The sequence below is a fragment of the Pollicipes pollicipes genome, unplaced genomic scaffold, assembly GCF_011947565.3.
Source record: "Pollicipes pollicipes isolate AB1234 unplaced genomic scaffold, Ppol_2.1 Scaffold_1600;HRSCAF=1878_pilon_pilon_pilon, whole genome shotgun sequence".
Lineage (NCBI taxonomy): Eukaryota > Metazoa > Arthropoda > Thecostraca > Pollicipedomorpha > Pollicipedidae > Pollicipes > Pollicipes pollicipes.
The window spans coordinates 284,303-301,260 of record NW_023595962.1 but is presented as its reverse complement, the minus strand read 5'-3'; the positions used below and the strand labels follow the sequence as shown (position 1 = coordinate 301,260).

At 51.6% G+C, this 16,958-nt stretch overlaps 1 protein-coding gene across 1 annotated transcript in view; it reads right to left on the bottom strand.

The window, feature by feature from the left end:
* Positions 1-16,755, bottom strand: part of LOC119092242 (protein bicaudal C) — a 47,676-nt gene extending 30,921 nt beyond the window's left edge. The window contains exons 1-2 of the mRNA XM_037215216.1: positions 16,576-16,755; positions 7,724-7,832 (exon numbers count right to left, since the gene is read on the bottom strand). Coding sequence (XP_037071111.1) covers positions 7,724-7,832; positions 16,576-16,680 — 214 coding nt within the window. The 5' untranslated portion in view covers positions 16,681-16,755. The remainder of the gene's footprint in view (positions 1-7,723; positions 7,833-16,575) is intronic.
* Positions 16,756-16,958: the final 203 nt, after the last annotated feature.

The window sequence follows — 16,958 nt, the reverse complement described above, 5'->3', positions numbered from 1 at the left end:
ACTACGCTTCTTCTCTGCAGTTATGACCACCGTCGTCATGACAACCACCGTGCGCTCCCACTGGTGCGAATAAAAAAACGGTCGTGATTGGCTCAGCGATTAAGGGCTTGTTACCAAGAGGTTGGTTGGTTGAAGTTTGAGCCAGTGCGTCACATGGATCATGGGAAGCTTCCATTCTTAAAGCCGAAGTGCGCCTTGCAAAGCACCACTGTGGTACACACCATAAAGAAGAAATCAAAGCCATCATACCATGTTTCGTTACCAAGAATTCGTTGAACTCGTGGGATAATGCCTTGATGTTCACATATCTTTTTGTTTTAACGTAGTGCTTCAAGCCTTCGTAGCAGTTGTTACAAATATTTGGGCACATTAGTATGCTGTAAACGTAACAGAACACGCACGTTAAAGAAATAAAGTCAAATGAGCTGTAATGCTTTCATAGTGGTGAGCATGGAGTCAAATTAGGCTCCTAAACCATGATCGGTTTCTTCAAATCGAAATTCTGCGCTATTCAGAAGGGTTTCAAAAAATGGTATTGCTGATCAAATGCTACGCGTCTGACATAAAAATAGGTAAAAAGTACACAGGTGGCGGGATGCTCCCTTAAGGAGGGGCAGAGCTGTGAACCGCGCTGGTGTACAGACACATGCACTGATGCACTGACATCTGATGTACAAGTATTGGTTTACTGACGTTAGCTCTGGTGTACTGATAAGTACTGATGTCCGCCTGGCGTTACAAGACCGGAGTCATCTGGAAGAAAAGGCCGGGTACCAACTGTCAACGGAAGGAGCTGAAAAACACGAGCGTTGAAATAGCTCGCGCGATAAGTTAAGGAAACCCGGTATTGCTATGATGCACACTTTTGGTATGCATATAGAAGGAGTCAATGACCTTTGGGCAAAAAACTTGGGAAATTGTGGGAAGCCCGACACCTTTTGCCGAAACCGCTATTTGTTCTCGTAGTAACGCGTGTGGCACAAGCTGATAATCGCCAATAAAAACTGAAAATGCCAGCAACCCTGTACTTGCTTGCACGTGTACATAATACCGTACGTGCGCGACGAAGCAGCAAATATGGCATCGAAATAGCAGGCATAACATGCATGTTTGGATCAGCTGTGCTTGTTTCACTCCGGCGCTATGATAGCATTGCATCATATCCCACAGGAATAAGTTTCGCTGTTTTACGGCCGCCAACATGTTTGGTCTTCTTGAACATCAAATGAACGGTAACGAAAAGTCAGGTTCATGCTAGAAACACACTCGTGGCACACGAAAAGTATACGGTCCTATTTCTGCACTTAAAGAGTGAGTGACCAGAGAGTGACGAAGGCTGAGAACACCATACAAATCTGCCTATCGCCATACAACTTACACTTTGTGGCTTTCAGTATTATTGCGTAGGCAAGCCTTCCAGCAAGGACTGGGAAAAAATACAAAACATCAGTTGGTCATTTTCAGGGTTTTCAGTAATTCTGCGTGTCAATGTATGCTTCAACACCCGTATGACCCCTGTAATGTTTCCTCAGCTTCTGATAATTATTTAAAAGATGGCCAGTCCCAGGTAAACTTCATTCAAACGTGGCGTGTGCAAATTGCGATCAGGGTATGACGTCACATTACTTGGGGGGGGGGGGGGCAGGAGTATGACACCACCTTACTTGGCAGGGCACGCCACGGCACACTGTCGTACACAAGGTTAAATTCGTTCTTTCAACGTAGCTTTTTCCGGCACCTATTAACAACACTTAAAAGCATCGCCATTGCCAGCGTACATCATAGATACTCCCTGATTTGGAAAGTCCCCTAAACCCGGGCATACAAAAACACCCGCCTAATTTAAGCTTAAATTCACGTTGTCTGCCCCCCCCCCCCCCCCCCGTTCATGGCCTCGCCTCTTGATGGACGCCACTCATCTGAAAGTGATCAATACCAATTAAGCCGGTACCGCATACGCACGTGGACGCCACACGCGCCAGCTCCACCCGTCCGCAGATGCCCCGGGAGGCCCGTTGGATCCCGTCGGACGACGCCCCCCCCCCCCCCCCTCTGCCTTCAGCCGCACGACGAGGTCCCACGACACCCCGCCCAGCTCTGGCAATCGATCCGGGGACAATGTCCTTGCACAGAGAGCTCATAAAAGTTGGCCCCCGCCGCCGGTTACCCCTAGAGCCGAGGTCAACAGAGACGCCCGAGGCGTCGGCGGGAGGTCAAACGCCTCGGGGCCCGGCGACAGGGTGGCTCCCTGCTCCCCCTCCCCTCCAAACGCATCACGTGCAGAGTATTCCGGGGAAAAGCGACGACGCGTTCATAGCGCATAAGCATGATGGGTTGTCAGAGAAGTTGTCTGGAAAGCAGTGTTTTTATATAGCACCTTGAAAACGTTAACAATTCGTCCAACTCTAGCTACACGCGATAACCAGATGGACAAATCCCATTCTGGTAATTCAACGTTCATGGCTGTGGTAATCAGAAGTCACGCGATTTTCACCCACTGCGACATGAACATCACGTGCAAGCTCCTAAGCGCGGCGGAATGTAATCAGCGAGCGGACGGTAGTACAATGTCACACGCGCTGTCACACGTTATCACGCATGTCACGCGTTTCACGCCGACGCGGACTTGAGCAGGATAATGTGCCCGAGAAACCATGCACGTGGTCGGGAGGGAGGAATTGACATCCGTCCCCCAAACGTTCACCTTCGTTTTGAACGTACGCCGCCGGGCATGCATTTGGGAACGAATAGTGCCGTCGAAAAGCGGAAAAGGCAGCGTTTCAGAGGATGCATGCGTCACATAACGGGTAAGTACAGAGAAACCGTCATCAAAGCACCCGATCCACTGAGAGCAGATCTGGCCAGACGCTACAGCAGGGCGCTTGTTCTGCCGAGAGATGAGCTGGCGGAGACACTGCACCGGGGCGCCTGTCGCGACACCTGAGCTGGCGGAGGCACTGCACCGGAGCGCCTGTCGCGACACCTGAGCTGGCGGAGACGCTGCACCGGGGCGCCTGTCGCGACACCTGAGCTGGCGGAGACACTGCACCGGAACGCCTGTCGCGACACCTGAGCTGGCGGAGACACTGCACCAGGGCGCCTGTCGCGACACCTGAGCTGGCGGAGACACTGCACCGGAGCGCCTGTCGCGACACCTGAGCTGGCGGAGACACTGCACCGGGGCGCCTGTCCTGCCGACACCTGAGCTGGCGGAGACACTGCACCGGAGCGCCTGTCGCGACACCTGAGCTGGCGGAGACACTGCACCAGGGCGCCTGTCGCGACACCTGAGCTGGCGGAGACACTGCACCGGGGCGCCTGTCGCGACACCTGAGCTGGCGGAGACACTGCACCGGGGCGCCTGTCGCGACACCTGAGCTGGCGGAGACACTGCACCGGAACGCCTGTCGCGACACCTGAGCTGGCGGAGACACTGCACCGGAGCGCCTGTCGCGACACCTGAGCTGGCGGAGACACTGCACCGGGGCGCCTGTCCTGCCGACACCTGAGCTGGCGGAGACACTGCACCGGAGCGCCTGTCGCGACACCTGAGCTGGCGGAGACACTGCACCGGAGCGCCTGTCGCGACACCTGAGCTGGCGGAGACACTGCACCGGGGCGCCTGTCCTGCCGACACCTGAGCTGGCGGAGACACTGCACCGGAGCGCCTGTCGCGACACCTGAGCTGGCGGAGACACTGCACCGGGGCGCCTGTCGCGACACCTGAGCTGGCGGAGACACTGCACCGGGGCGCCTGTCCTGCCGACACCTGACCTGGCGGAGGCACTGCACCGGGGCGCCTGTCCTGCCGACACCTGAGCTGGCGGAGACACTGCACCGGGGCGCCTGTCCCACCGAGAGCAGTTCAGCCGCCCGGCAGCTGCACCCCTGCCCCTAGTCCCTGCCACTCACAAACACCGTCTCGCGGGGACGTACGCAGCAGACACGTCATCACTTGCCGGTCAGAAACTGCTGACCCCGCGTGACCGTCGCAAGAATCGTCAACCTTACGGCGGAAGTGCGGAGCCGGCTTCTGCGCGTCTGCGCGTGACGACAGGCACGTGGTCAGACCGCGTCCGCTGTAACTGACCACAGACGCCGACGGAAGACGCTGTGGTCGTCACACCGTCGCTAATGAGCGCTGTATGTGATCGGCGTCCAATATGCGGTCGGTGTTGCCGCTGGCGTGTCTATGCGCGTGCCCAAAAAGATCCATCCGACGCTCATAACCGCCTCTCTTGTTGCCGCTCGGCCGGGCCGGCTCAGCCGGCTGCCGTTGGGGTGCAAAGGTACCCTACGCAGAGGCGGACGCAGTCTCCACGTCGACGCAGCCGCAAGGGTGGGCTGACGAGCGATGCGAGATGGACAGACATATTTTGGTGTCAGAGCCGGTAAGGTGTCAAGCCAGAGCATGTCTGACGAGAAAATATACAGCGCAGTGGAAGGAACAATCTGAGTCTTGCCACTCTAACCAGCTGCTTCCCAGGGTAACGCAACCTAGTCACGAACAGTTCCTTATTGCGCACAAACGCAATGCAAATGTTCAAAGCCACCATGCGCTTTTTCAATCGCCAACTGGGCACCCCATGACGAGGAGCGTCCTTTTGCCAGCACATGAGGTCACCCTCACGAACATAAACATGGATCTCCGTAGGACGGAATGGCGGCGACATCTGAACCTCGTCTCAGCGTTGCACTTGGAGAAATGTCCGACACAGTTTACGTGACTTTTGAAATTAATGCACTGTCAACAGCAACAGCGTGACGCTTCACATCACGCTCGTCACGCATGTCACGTGACTAGCGTGACGGCAGATCGATCCTCCTTTTTTTATCGGCGACGAGATCCAGCAGCGAAGCAACGTTACCGGACAACTCGGGCAGCTCGAGAACAGGATTTTGAGAACGCGTCCTCTCAAGACGCGCACGTCGCCCGCGTCTAGCTCACGTCTTGAGAACGGCGTGAAGCCGGCGCCTCTGCCGTGAACGGATCGTGCATTACGTTGTGCACACTTCCGCCTGCGGCCTGCGCCGAACCCGGCTCTTGGAAGGGGAGGAACCGGGGGCCAGTTCTGAAGGACGATCACCCGGCGGTCCGACGGAAGATCGGGGCAAAACAAGGGGTGAACTTCACGGCTAAGGAGACTGATCTTTCAGAAACAGACTGACATCACGCAGGCCTCCCAGCGTGACTTGTGCTGCCCGCGTGAGGTAGTAACACGCCTCTCAACAAAGCAACAAGCCTAATGACATGAAGCGGTGCACATTAGATGAACATAGCAAGCAGAATTCTCACATCGTGAAAAAAGCAGAAGACCGCACGCCAAGAAGAGGTCCAGGTCTCGCAGAGATGGAACTAACTGATACTGTCTGAGGAGCAACAGGCTATCGTTCCGGCAAAAGTGCGGTTCAATGTGTGCAGACTGATACGTCATTTCGCGTTGTTTGTGCAAACCAGAGAAGTCCGGTTTTTGCACGTTTTGAGGAGTTGTGTCAAAGCGGCAGCCAGGGTGGGAAGGGACGTGGAATCAGTCCTGTGATGTAAGAGAGCGTACTGACTGCAGACCAAAAAGTGATCTCAGAAATGTCTGGGCCATGGCCACATTTGGATCACCCCGGGCAGCCACCCAATCTCACCTTTCTGAGGCCGACGTCAGGCATAGCACGCTGTGACTCAGATCGAAACGACTCTGTTCAGGTGTTGACAAAGTGTCAAAGGTGTGTCGACAAGTGTCAAGTGTCAAGTGTCAAAGTGACAAGTGTCACAAGTGACACAAGTGACAAGTGTCAAGTGTCAAGTGTCAAAGTGACAAGTGACAAGTGTCACAAGTGACACAAGTGACAAGTGACAAGTGACAAGTGACACAAGTGACAAGTGTCAAAGGTGTGTCGACGGCAATGGTCATTTGCGGCTCGAAAGCAGCTCGGGCAAACGCACGCCAGAGCGGCGCCTTGAAACTGCTAGAGGCCATGGCAATTTCGCAGGTTCGTAATTTAGATATTACGATCAACATCCACCCAAAATACCTCCGTTGTCAATATTTCACCAGTCACACATATGGCTTCATTCAATCGTCGATCAAAATTGACAAGATCTCGCAGGCCCGAAGTCGGCCAAGATTTCAGCCATACGTGTCCAGCATGCGGACTATGAACATTGCAAGCTCTGTGCGTCAAGTTCAGAGCATGCTGCATGAGTGCGCTCACTCGGTTCCAGTGCACCGATAATGCGTACCAATAGGAGTTCCCAAATATGGCAAGCCACGTTCATCAATGTTTAAACATGATCTACGTGATGATAATGGCCTCAGTGGTCTCCTCGCTTCTCCTATGTCGCAAAAGATGTGTTGCTGGTGCCGTCATTGAACTGACACCCTAACGCACCACAACACGGCCAGCATACTCAAAACACCAAAAAGCGAGGCGATTTATCCTGATGGGGTTTACGTAGCACAGTTTATGAGCGGTGAACTATGACTGAGCACGTCTGGTGCGCGGCTTCACACTCGAAGCCTTCTACTCTCTTCAGATGGCAGACGCGGTCTTCCCGCGGCGTACAGATGGCAGACGCGATCTTCCCGCGGCGTCCAGATGACAGACGCGATCTTCCCGCGGCGTACAAATCACAGGCGCGATCTTTCCGCGGCGCGCAGGGGGCAGACGCGATCTTCTCGCGGCGTCCAGATGACAGACGCGATCTTCTCGCAGTGTACATACCTCAGCTTTTTGAACCATGACAAGAAAGTAAACATTGGTAACCCCGTGAATTCCGTGTGGGTCGGACGGACTGTGCCTAAGAGGAGTGGAATTTTAGTGTTACACGGAGTGCGACCGACTGATAACAGCACCTATCTCCGATTCGTTTCTGTGCCAACCGCAACGTAGCCGAGCTTGAGCGACTTGGAAGCCGGACGAGTTACACTTTATTCCACAAACCGGCGAAAGCTCTAGTGTCAGTTGAACTTCGCATGCTGAAAAAATGATGGAGCCGGAGGTGGACGACTGTGCGGCGATTCCAAAGATCGAGTTTTTCGACTCAGTTCTGCTGCTCACGAGTGATCGACTCGTCAAACCGACGCATCCGACGACACCGTAACTAAAACAACAATTCTCAAGGAGCTGGCACCGCTATTTCTTGGCTTTAGTCCGCATGGCCATTTTCTTAAGGACAAAGGAATATGTCCACCACTCAATCGGAGTTTACAAGAATGATGGTGTTTAAAACGACGTCATTTAAAACGGAGCGGGACTGTGGTAATAAAATGCATCGATCGATTCAACAACTTCCTGCTTATGTAACACCTGCTAATTTTCCACAAAGGTCAAAGTTCAGTCGTGAGTTCCGTTTCAGCAGAGCTTTGCAGGTGTTTATACTATTTTCCCTCCTCGCTGCGTCGGTGGCTTAGTTACACATATTCGTTAAATAAAGTAAGGAACAGGATCAATAACAGAAGACGCTTTGTAGACTGAATGGACCAGGCTGTGAAAAGAGCATCGCAATCGCATCGCAACGAACAACATGACCAACGACATTAAGGAAGACATCGCAAAAGACTAACAGTGATGAGACGAACCACCTGGAGAACAAGGAATGGCATATCATATGAGATGACCATCAACGAAGGGACGACACAGGGAACACTATCACGAAAGACACGACGACCAAGAAGACCTCACAGACTCAGACCGAGACTAGCGGGACTCGGATGACTCGGGTACTCACCGAACAGCAGGTCCTCGAGCTTCTTCTTGTCGACCTTGACTCGCTCCACCTTTTCCAGCTCTCCAAGGTCAAGGTCACCGGAATACTGAGAGTCCACTGAAGGCGCATCCTGAAAGACGCATTCAATTCAACAATTCAATTTCCAATGGTTCTCGTACCAGACAGCGAAGCAAAGTTGGTAGGTACCGGAATTGCCCGTAGAGAACCGCAAAATAGCGATGTCAGAGAGCTACTCGCTTGAGCCTCTTGCATTTTGCTGTTTTTTCACCTTAAAGTTAAAACCGACGAACCACTTCATCACCATACGATACCAATACGACAAGCCTGAGTGGCACACCGCCCATCGAAAAAGCTTTTCGAGTGGGCGGCTGCTGTAAAAACAACAGTCATATTCATAATCAGTGAAATGGGAATTCCAACCCCCTGTGTCGGAATGCGACGTCCGCAGTGACGTCACTTGAGGCCTCGTTAGACCACAACTCTACGGAGTTATGCTCTCATTGGAGTGACTTTGTTATGCAGACTTCAGTGGCGTTTTCTGCGGGGCGGGGGAGCTGCAGCGATCTCAAACCGTCCGAGCGAATCTTTTGCGCCAGTGATGTCACGTAGTCTTGGAACAACACTTACGAAATACATCATTGCCATCGGAGGACAACGGGTCGGCGGCAAGAGGCAAAGCCGCGAAACAAGACACCGACACACAACTTCAGGAGGAGCGCGATGCGCCGAGCTATTCTTCTTGAGCCAGAAGTCCCGAATGGACCACCTAATACCTAGTCGAGGACAAGTAAACACTTGAACTGCCTCGGCTTGCGTAACGCAGTTACATCTTCGTTCAGGAGAGCAATTTTGCGCTAACCGCTTTCCTACAGCGGGTGTTGGAGAGAAGACGTCGTCACTGCTTGGCATCAAATACCTATGATTCTCCCACGCGTATTTATGGGGATCTTGCACGCCACTATTGCAACATATGGCAGATTAGCACAAAAAAAGTTAAAGTTCGTACAACAAATGCCAACGTTAAAGGGAGTGCGCCACCTTTGAGACATGCTTCAAAAACATACTCTGGTGAAACTGGAGGACCAGTTATATCTATTGATAGCATTGTGTGATGTCACTGCAGCACCTACGAGACGTGATCAGCAAACGAATTTTGATTACTTTTGAGTCGAAATCACGCAGACAACGCTTCGTCATAAGATTACGGCTCTTCCTTTCTTTGTAGCCCCAAAGTTCATTTCCGGCTCATGTAAGACACTTCAGCGCAATAATCATTGTCACCTCCGCGTCTGAACACGAGAATTTCAAACTGATCTCATCCAAATTAGCAGGGATGCAGTCTCCACGGGTCTGCAATACGCGGACAAAAAGAGTCTAAAAGTGGTACCTCTAGCTCATGACAGCCAACAACGGTGTCATTTTCTGCGAACCATAGTCAGCTGTTACAGACAAGGTGTACCTACTTCGAGCTCTTTTAACTCACACATTGGGGGCCTGCGGGCTAAAAAGTGGCACCTCCACTGGCGTGAATGATGCCAGAAGACACGACAGTTCACAATTGGCACAATGGGCAGCACAAGCCATTTACCAAGAAGTACATGGGTAGAGATTTCAACGACTATGTCACCAGACAATGCATTATGTTTGCTTCCAAACGTCAAGGTGCGCTTAGAAAAGAGTCCACGTGCAAAGCGGCATTTGGGAGAAATAAAGTCCACAATGTGACGCTTCACTGAATCCGCCAGATGATGGCAGCTTAGTGACTTGAGAAAACACCGCCAAGCAGGCTGGCGACCAGAGCTACTACATTCGTCCTTGAAACAATGTGGGGAAAACTTTTTCTGAACGCTAATTATTCGTGGTCTCTCTTTAAATGGAATGCTTAACATTTGAAGACACTGAAGCAAACATCAGATATGATGGAACAAGCTCATGTATACCTATTGGTAGACTTTTTAAATGGAGAAGACTGCTCCAGAAAGCGCAATTATCTGTTTAGTAAATATGCTCCCCAACGCGTCATGGTTTGATCAAGTCATCGTGCCTTGCATAGCATTGACAGAGAGCCAATTGACGCCTGTTATGTCTGAAAATTGTGCCCATAAACGTCAGATAAGAACGAACCGAGCATTATGTATTTCTCGGCTTTGATCGCCGCAAAGCTTATGTAATGGCAGAATTTGGATGACGCCATGACGCCATGAATGCCGAGGTGGCCTGAAATACTCTCCCCGAAAAGTCTTTACATTTTCGCGAGCATATGGCTCAGAAACTAGGAGGGTTTAGCTTTAAAGAAGGGCAGGGCTGTGAACTGCACTGAAAGGTCTTCAAAATGATCCTTTCGATCCAAAATCTCACAAATGTGGAACCCACCCTTTTAGCGACGCGTATGCCGATATGGAACATCAACCCCTAAGCATGGCGAGTCCAAATTCTTACAAAATGCTGAGGTGAGAGACTTGTGAGTGTTGTGGGACCCTGCGTGGTTTCATTGCTTCAGAAAAGTGAAGGTTGAGCGCCTATGTGGTACGGAACACTGCACAGGCGCTGACAGCGGGCACAGGTGTCAAGTGCCCCTCGCCCCTTAGGTCCAAACAGACCCGAAGAGACCGACGGGCTTGTCGAATGTCGTATTAAGGGGCTATAGAACGCAGGACCGGGCCCTCAAATGCCATTCAGAGGGCCTCATGCGCTGATAGGAGGCCTCTGGCGCACCCCTATGTAGAAACCACTAACACCGAACAGGTGGCTCCGCAACGGTCTGAGCTCTGGGCACCATTTCCTAAGCAGGAAACAGGGCCGAGGCCCACAATTTACATCGGTCGGGTCACCTGAAACAATGTGGGCACCTATGCCGGTCAGGCACCGAGAGTGCCTAACAGGGCGTTCTGTGTTGGCAAGGGACCCGCAGTCGGTCAGGGGGAGCTCTCTGAATAGGGACAGGGACGGAACCCCGAATGTCGGCAACGCTTCCATTAATACGGGCCTGGGTGGACGGTTGAACACCCTTCGCTCGGGTGAGGATGGTGATGGGGGAGCAAGCTGATTTCCTGAGATCTCGGAAATTAAGATAACCAACCACCAAATTCACAGCGTTGGTTGACCTACATTTGAACTCACTCGTGCCAAACGAGCAAACAAGGTCAAAATGCGGATTAGTGTCCTAGGTGCCCAAGACCAAATGCAACCACCTAGGTACCTGTTCTAAGCAAAAGTTGAATGGTGTTTATTTAAGACCAGTGACCTTTTAGACATTTATAAAGTTAAGGTGGGAAAAACCTAATTGCTGCTATTTTGCCATCCAACTCAGCGTCAGAAATTACGCTAGGCAGTATGTTCCTCAAAACAGTCATCTTAGGTCAGTGACCTCTGACATTTAACAAATCTATGGAAGAGTCTGTTGCAGTCTCTGTAGTTAATTGATTCGAAGTGAGCGCCAGATATTATACATTCAAACAAGCTCTGGAGTAAAACAAACCGGTTAGTTTTGACCGCGATCTATCAGATTGAACGAATCTCTAGAAATGACCTTCGCCGAGAGCCACGGCCTCCCTTTGTTAACCTTTGGTAGATCAATCTAATTTTTGCACCAAAAGATTCGCTATTCAATTGCGTACGACTATGAAAAGTTTGGCGCAACCACGCCGTGCCTCCGAAAATCTGTGGAAGGACCTTCGGAGGGGCGAGGTCAAATTGCCCCGAGCGCGTGTTGGGGCACTTAAGACACATTGGGCACTGCCCAACCTAAATCTCAGAGCCTAGCTCAGCACCTTTCTAAAAGCATGCGATGACGCACGATGGCATCAAAACTTAGGTTGTTCCGTCATATTTCAACGCATTTTAAAGCGCCAACTTATTTGGATCTAAGCTGCCTGCTAATCCGTCGAATTTGTCATTAACTCTTCGATGATAGCCCGTATATCTGGTAGTGCTAATTGAAACCATTTTACCTTGATTTACCCCATTAGAAACAGGACCGGCCGAAGCAGCGAAAGCTTAGGCATCAAGGCATGCCTGACCCAGCCTAAGCCATAGTTTTGAGCTAAGCGTCTTGGTCTGGACCAATGTTTCGCAAAATTGTGGCCAGATATAGACGTTTTAAATCTAGCTATTCGGTATCAACACCTGCACTTGAAACTGACGCATGCCAGTGTTTATAGCGTTGATACCGAGCGGGCACTGCAGGTAATTGATAGATATGAACGTCAGTGGGGAGCTCAATTAGCTTGAGAGCACGTGAAAAGAACAGCATGCTTCGGTCATAGCTATACATGGATCTTTAGACCATGTTTCAGTGCCAGGCCCTGGAGGCCCTGAGGCCCTGGAGCACTCTGCCAGGCCCTGGAGGGCTCCAGGGTCTGGCACGTGTCGCCACTGCCTCCGACAGTGGAATGAGATCTGAGAACTTAGGATTAGAGTTTACAATGGTGCCATGCGTGGGTCCCATGTCCGTCAGGGCCCTGCACGGAGTGGGACCCACGGGAGTGGGACTGCACGGACCCACCCCACTTCGGCGATGGGCGAGGGGCTCGATAAACCGAACTGGGGTCCCCGTGCCAGTTGGCAAGCCCCTGCAGCGCAATGGATACTTTTGAGTCACAGAGGGCCCCACATCGAAACGTGCCCAACTGCCCCGGCCAGAGGGCCTCCCGCGTCAGGCAGCGGACGGATGCATATTGTGCCCCAGTGAAGGCCTCCCTGTCGACCAGAGGGTCCCAGCCTCCGTACCGCCGTCACTGTGGCAGACGGTAGGTCCCCTGGGCTGGGGTGGGGGAGCCCTTCAAACCCTGACCGGCAAACAAAGTTCCCTCCCCCCGTACTGTATCCACAGAGCCCCCTGCCCTGGAAAGGTAAAGGGTAAAGGTAAAGGTCAGTGTTTCAAGAATGGGTCGCCACGGGGTCAACATGATGTGTTGACAGGGCCAGCACATGCCAACCTGGAGACGGCCATTCCGACTCGACAGGCAAAAAACCTGTATAGAATAGTTTGCTGCATGCGCGCTCGCAATCCTGAGGTGCAAGAACACCTACACCCAGCGTTGCAGTTTTCGTCGAACTAGACGGCGCTGGTCGCTAGGCAGTGTGCTCCGGGAGCGCGAGGGTGCGCGAGAGCGACCGTGTGGTGTGAAATGCGAGGCCGTGGGACCGCGTGTTCAAGGTCGTGAGACCTTGTGTGCGGGACCGTGAGACCGTGTGTGTGAGACCGTGAGACCGTGTGTGCGAGACCGTGAGACCGTGTGTGCGAGACCGTGAGACCTTGTGTGTGAGACCGCGAGACCGTGTGTGTGAGACCGCGAGACCGCGTGTGTGAAATGATGCTTCCGAAAGTAATTGTTTCCGTTGTAAGGTTTGTCATCATGTCGGGAGTTTGCGGTGCGTGCCATGTAAACGCTAGTTTGCTGAGGACCAGCATACCCTCAGGCATGGATTAATCTCACAAAGCGTGTAAATGTACTACTTTCCATTTGTGGCCGTTTCTGTCCGTCCGTTGGCCGCCACTCGATGTCAGCCATTGAACCGAGGCCGCACTGCCCGTGGAGACTATAACGCTGGGCGTCGATGTTTTGGCTTCCAGAGTTGCAAACGCGCGGCGCGAGGCCAAAACAATGTTTACGTACGCCATTTTTCTCTGAAGCTCTGAAGAAAGGTTCAATATCCTAAAGCAAACATGGCATGACCATATAAAAATAAATGTTTGACCAGATTTTGATGTGCGGCCTACATACAATCAGGCCATGAGCCCCAATGCCTCCAGAAGCCCGAAAAAAATTATAAAGCTGTAACGGAGGTGTAGAGCATGGAAGTAGTGCCGCAAGCTTTATATTTGATACGGTCATTTAATACCTGATTTTTGAATGCTGTTGACCCCGCGATACAGGCAAACTTGCATTTTTTTGCTAGTGCCTGCATCCTATTTCAACTAAAAAAGTGAACAAGGAAAAGAAATTAATTGAACTTCATGGAAATGAACTGAGCCATATCCGATGATTTCTTTTAGGGAGGCCTCCACCAGCAGGGGACTTTTCGTCACCCTTGTGCCCCCTTCCCCCTAGCCCAACAAGGGTCTGTCTGCGCCCCTGGTTCTTGTTTGTTTTTTTGTTATTACAAAATTTTGAGGTGTGAGACCCTGAGTTCGCTGACGTCATTTGACCTTCAGTTTGTCCACTGATCACAATACTTCTTCCAATCCTTGGCTTCAACGCGGGCTGATACGTGACCAAGACACAAACTGCAACTTTTCTTCACAATCTCCAGCTTTCCAACTAAGTGCATTCCCAATTTCTGTACATTGCCATCCATGATTCACAACCCCTTTATGATTGGCGGCTAATACCGGCTGCACACCAATTAAGCGATTATTGCCACTTGCTCATCAATCAGGCAGTTCATGTAGCCAGCTGCGTATTCCCACCAATCACGCACGCTAAACAGCGACACGGGGTGGTGACCAATGCCAAGGTAACGACACAGGGCGGTGACCAATGTCAAGGTAGTGACACGTGGTGGTGACCGATGTCAGGGTAGTGACACGGGGTGGTGAGCAGTGTCAAGGTGGGGCGGCACAACTTAAATCACATGCGCATCCATGCATTAGTTTTACTGTTTGCAAGCTTAAAGGATATGGACATTGTTAATCAATAAACATCTACGGGCAGACTCAGCATTATAAACAGGCGCTTTTTTCGCAGTCACGCAAACATAGATACTCAACGGTAGCACCAAAAAATATAAGATATCTGAATAGCTTATCACCATGAGCCACGCCTAAACATTGCAACATATTTTGATATTCATGATGAATTTCACGTGCCAAAACATCGTGCGGTGATATTTTGTAACTTAGTCGGCGTTCAAAAATGCGTGCCATTAACGTGGCTGTCGAGCGCGCTATTCCCGTGGAAATGTCACGGGCCAAGTTTAGTTGGCCACTCCTCGCCCGCGACATTCCAGACAGCCGCTGACGGCCTTTATGACGGCATTGGACGTTCATAATGCACCCGCCGTCCGTGCCGACATGGCGAGAGGCTTGGCGGCGCCTGTAAGCGATCCACAGCCAGGTCAGACGGCCGATGCCGCGGGCTGGCCTTCGCGAAAGGCTCGGGTTAGCGCGAATGCTGCCATACAGCATGCTCGGTTAGCGCAGATGCTGCCCTACACCATGCTCGGTTAGCGCGAATGCTGCCCTACACCATGCTCGGTTAGCGCAGATGCTGCCCTACACCATGCTCGGTTAGTGCATATACTGCCCTTCAATATGCGTCGCGACCAGAAGTACTTGCACTTTTACTTGTTCGAGTGCAATATTATGACGCGACATTTTTAGAGATCTGAGGGATCTAGAGATTTTTAGAGATTTAGGGGAGCTGACAACTGCGGGGGGAAGAAACTACTATTCAGGATTACCATATATTTTTACGAATATATAAATTAGGCATTGCTAAAGAATACCTTTGAACTGCATACTTTTTAAAGGACACGTCAGTAGCAGATTTTATAGGCAATAGCTCATTCGTGCAGGAGCAATTATCCAAAACTACGCTAAACGTCATAAGTATTCAGTTAGTTGAAAAGGCGCCCACCAGGCGAAGGGCCTGTCTAGACGGATGGAAGACCCCAGCTTGCACGGACGCGGTTTTTCTTATGCTATTACTCTCCATTTCTTCTGTTGTTATCTATGTCCCCTGTTTATTAACCATGCCCCGTATCATTATTGATCAAGACGAAGTTTCCAAGCGCTCATATCGTGCTCCTGATTCTTCAGTGATTGGAACGCTGACGCTATCTTGTAGGTGCTAAATACCCAGTCTGAGTACAAATCTCAACAAAGACTAGCCGACGGGCAACCAGATCACCGTGCAGGAAACATTCATGAGCACTGCTGACTGGGCAATGAACAATGAACTACATGAATGAACAAATAAACAACTAGTTAAAAATGGGCAAAATGGCCGCCACCCACTGTGCAACAATCATGAAGTACATCGGCGTTGCCGTTTACTATGATCGGCAAAAATTGCGTTAATTAATATTATTTCTGATATCCTATGCCGTGACCACCTCGTTCACGAAGCAAAAGGATCGACTATGGAAAGGGCTAAAAAACAACAGCGATGTTTCCATTCACAACAGCAAGAGAGGTTTCCTCTTTGCACTCGCAAACTGAAAGCAGTGTACATTAATAATGCCCGGGGCTGTTTTAATGCACGCGCACTCACGAAGTGGTTGCTTCGCGACAGCAGCGCGACACGTACGCTGAACATGCCGAGCCCCCCCCCCCCCCCCCCCCCACTCCCGTCACGTCACTCTAGTGCACTTGAGCACCTCAGCCATGTTACAACGATGTCTAAAGACTAGCGCAGAAGCATGGAAAAGGATCCAAGTCGTTTGGATCTGATTTTGCCCGCGCGCTCTGCACTACATTCAGGTCAGAAAAGGCACCTAACCGGGCTCATCATTCAGCACGAACTGGCTCATCACCCATCGATTGTCCACAGCCAGCAGTTCGATGGTTTCTTCTCTGGTTTATATTCAGCGTCGCACTTTGTCCTCGCTCGCAACGATAATTCCGCCTAGAAATTGCGTAAATTATTGAGTGCATCTGCGAAGAGCACTATTCACATAGATAACACAGCAGTAATAGCCTCATTTTTTGGCGAAAAAAACAGGAGAATGGAGACATAGCCACAGGCTGCTCCATCTCCATCTATGTCTCCATTCTCCTGGTTTGGTTCCAGAGAACGACGCTATTACTCTTACTCTTGTCTTAAAACTGTTAAGATGCAAAGCACGGTGCGCTGGCTCACGTGGTGTTCTATGCAGAGAGCAGTGCAGCCCAGCTGTCCGTCACTGACCTGGCTCATGGCGCCGTCGGTGCTGATCTCGGATAGGCGGTCCTCCTGACCTGGGTCGACCCCGCTTTGACCCGACCCGGGCCGGGGCCCCTCCTCCAGCCTCATCTCCGCGCGCTGGGACAGCGATTCAAACACCACCAGCCGGACGACGCAAAAACACAAGCATACACCACTGCACACACCACGTCAGGTGAGCAGAGGTCACATACTGCTGCTGCGCCGCGGCCGCGGGGCAAGGTCAGCTCGGTGACGTCACAGGTTGCTCCGCGACCGGCGGCCAATAGACGGCGGCGTTCGATACCGCTCGGCACGCCGGCTGGAAGCGTGCGCTCCGAGACGATTGCGTGTGTGGCGTGCCGACGACCGGCAGAGCGCACAGCGCG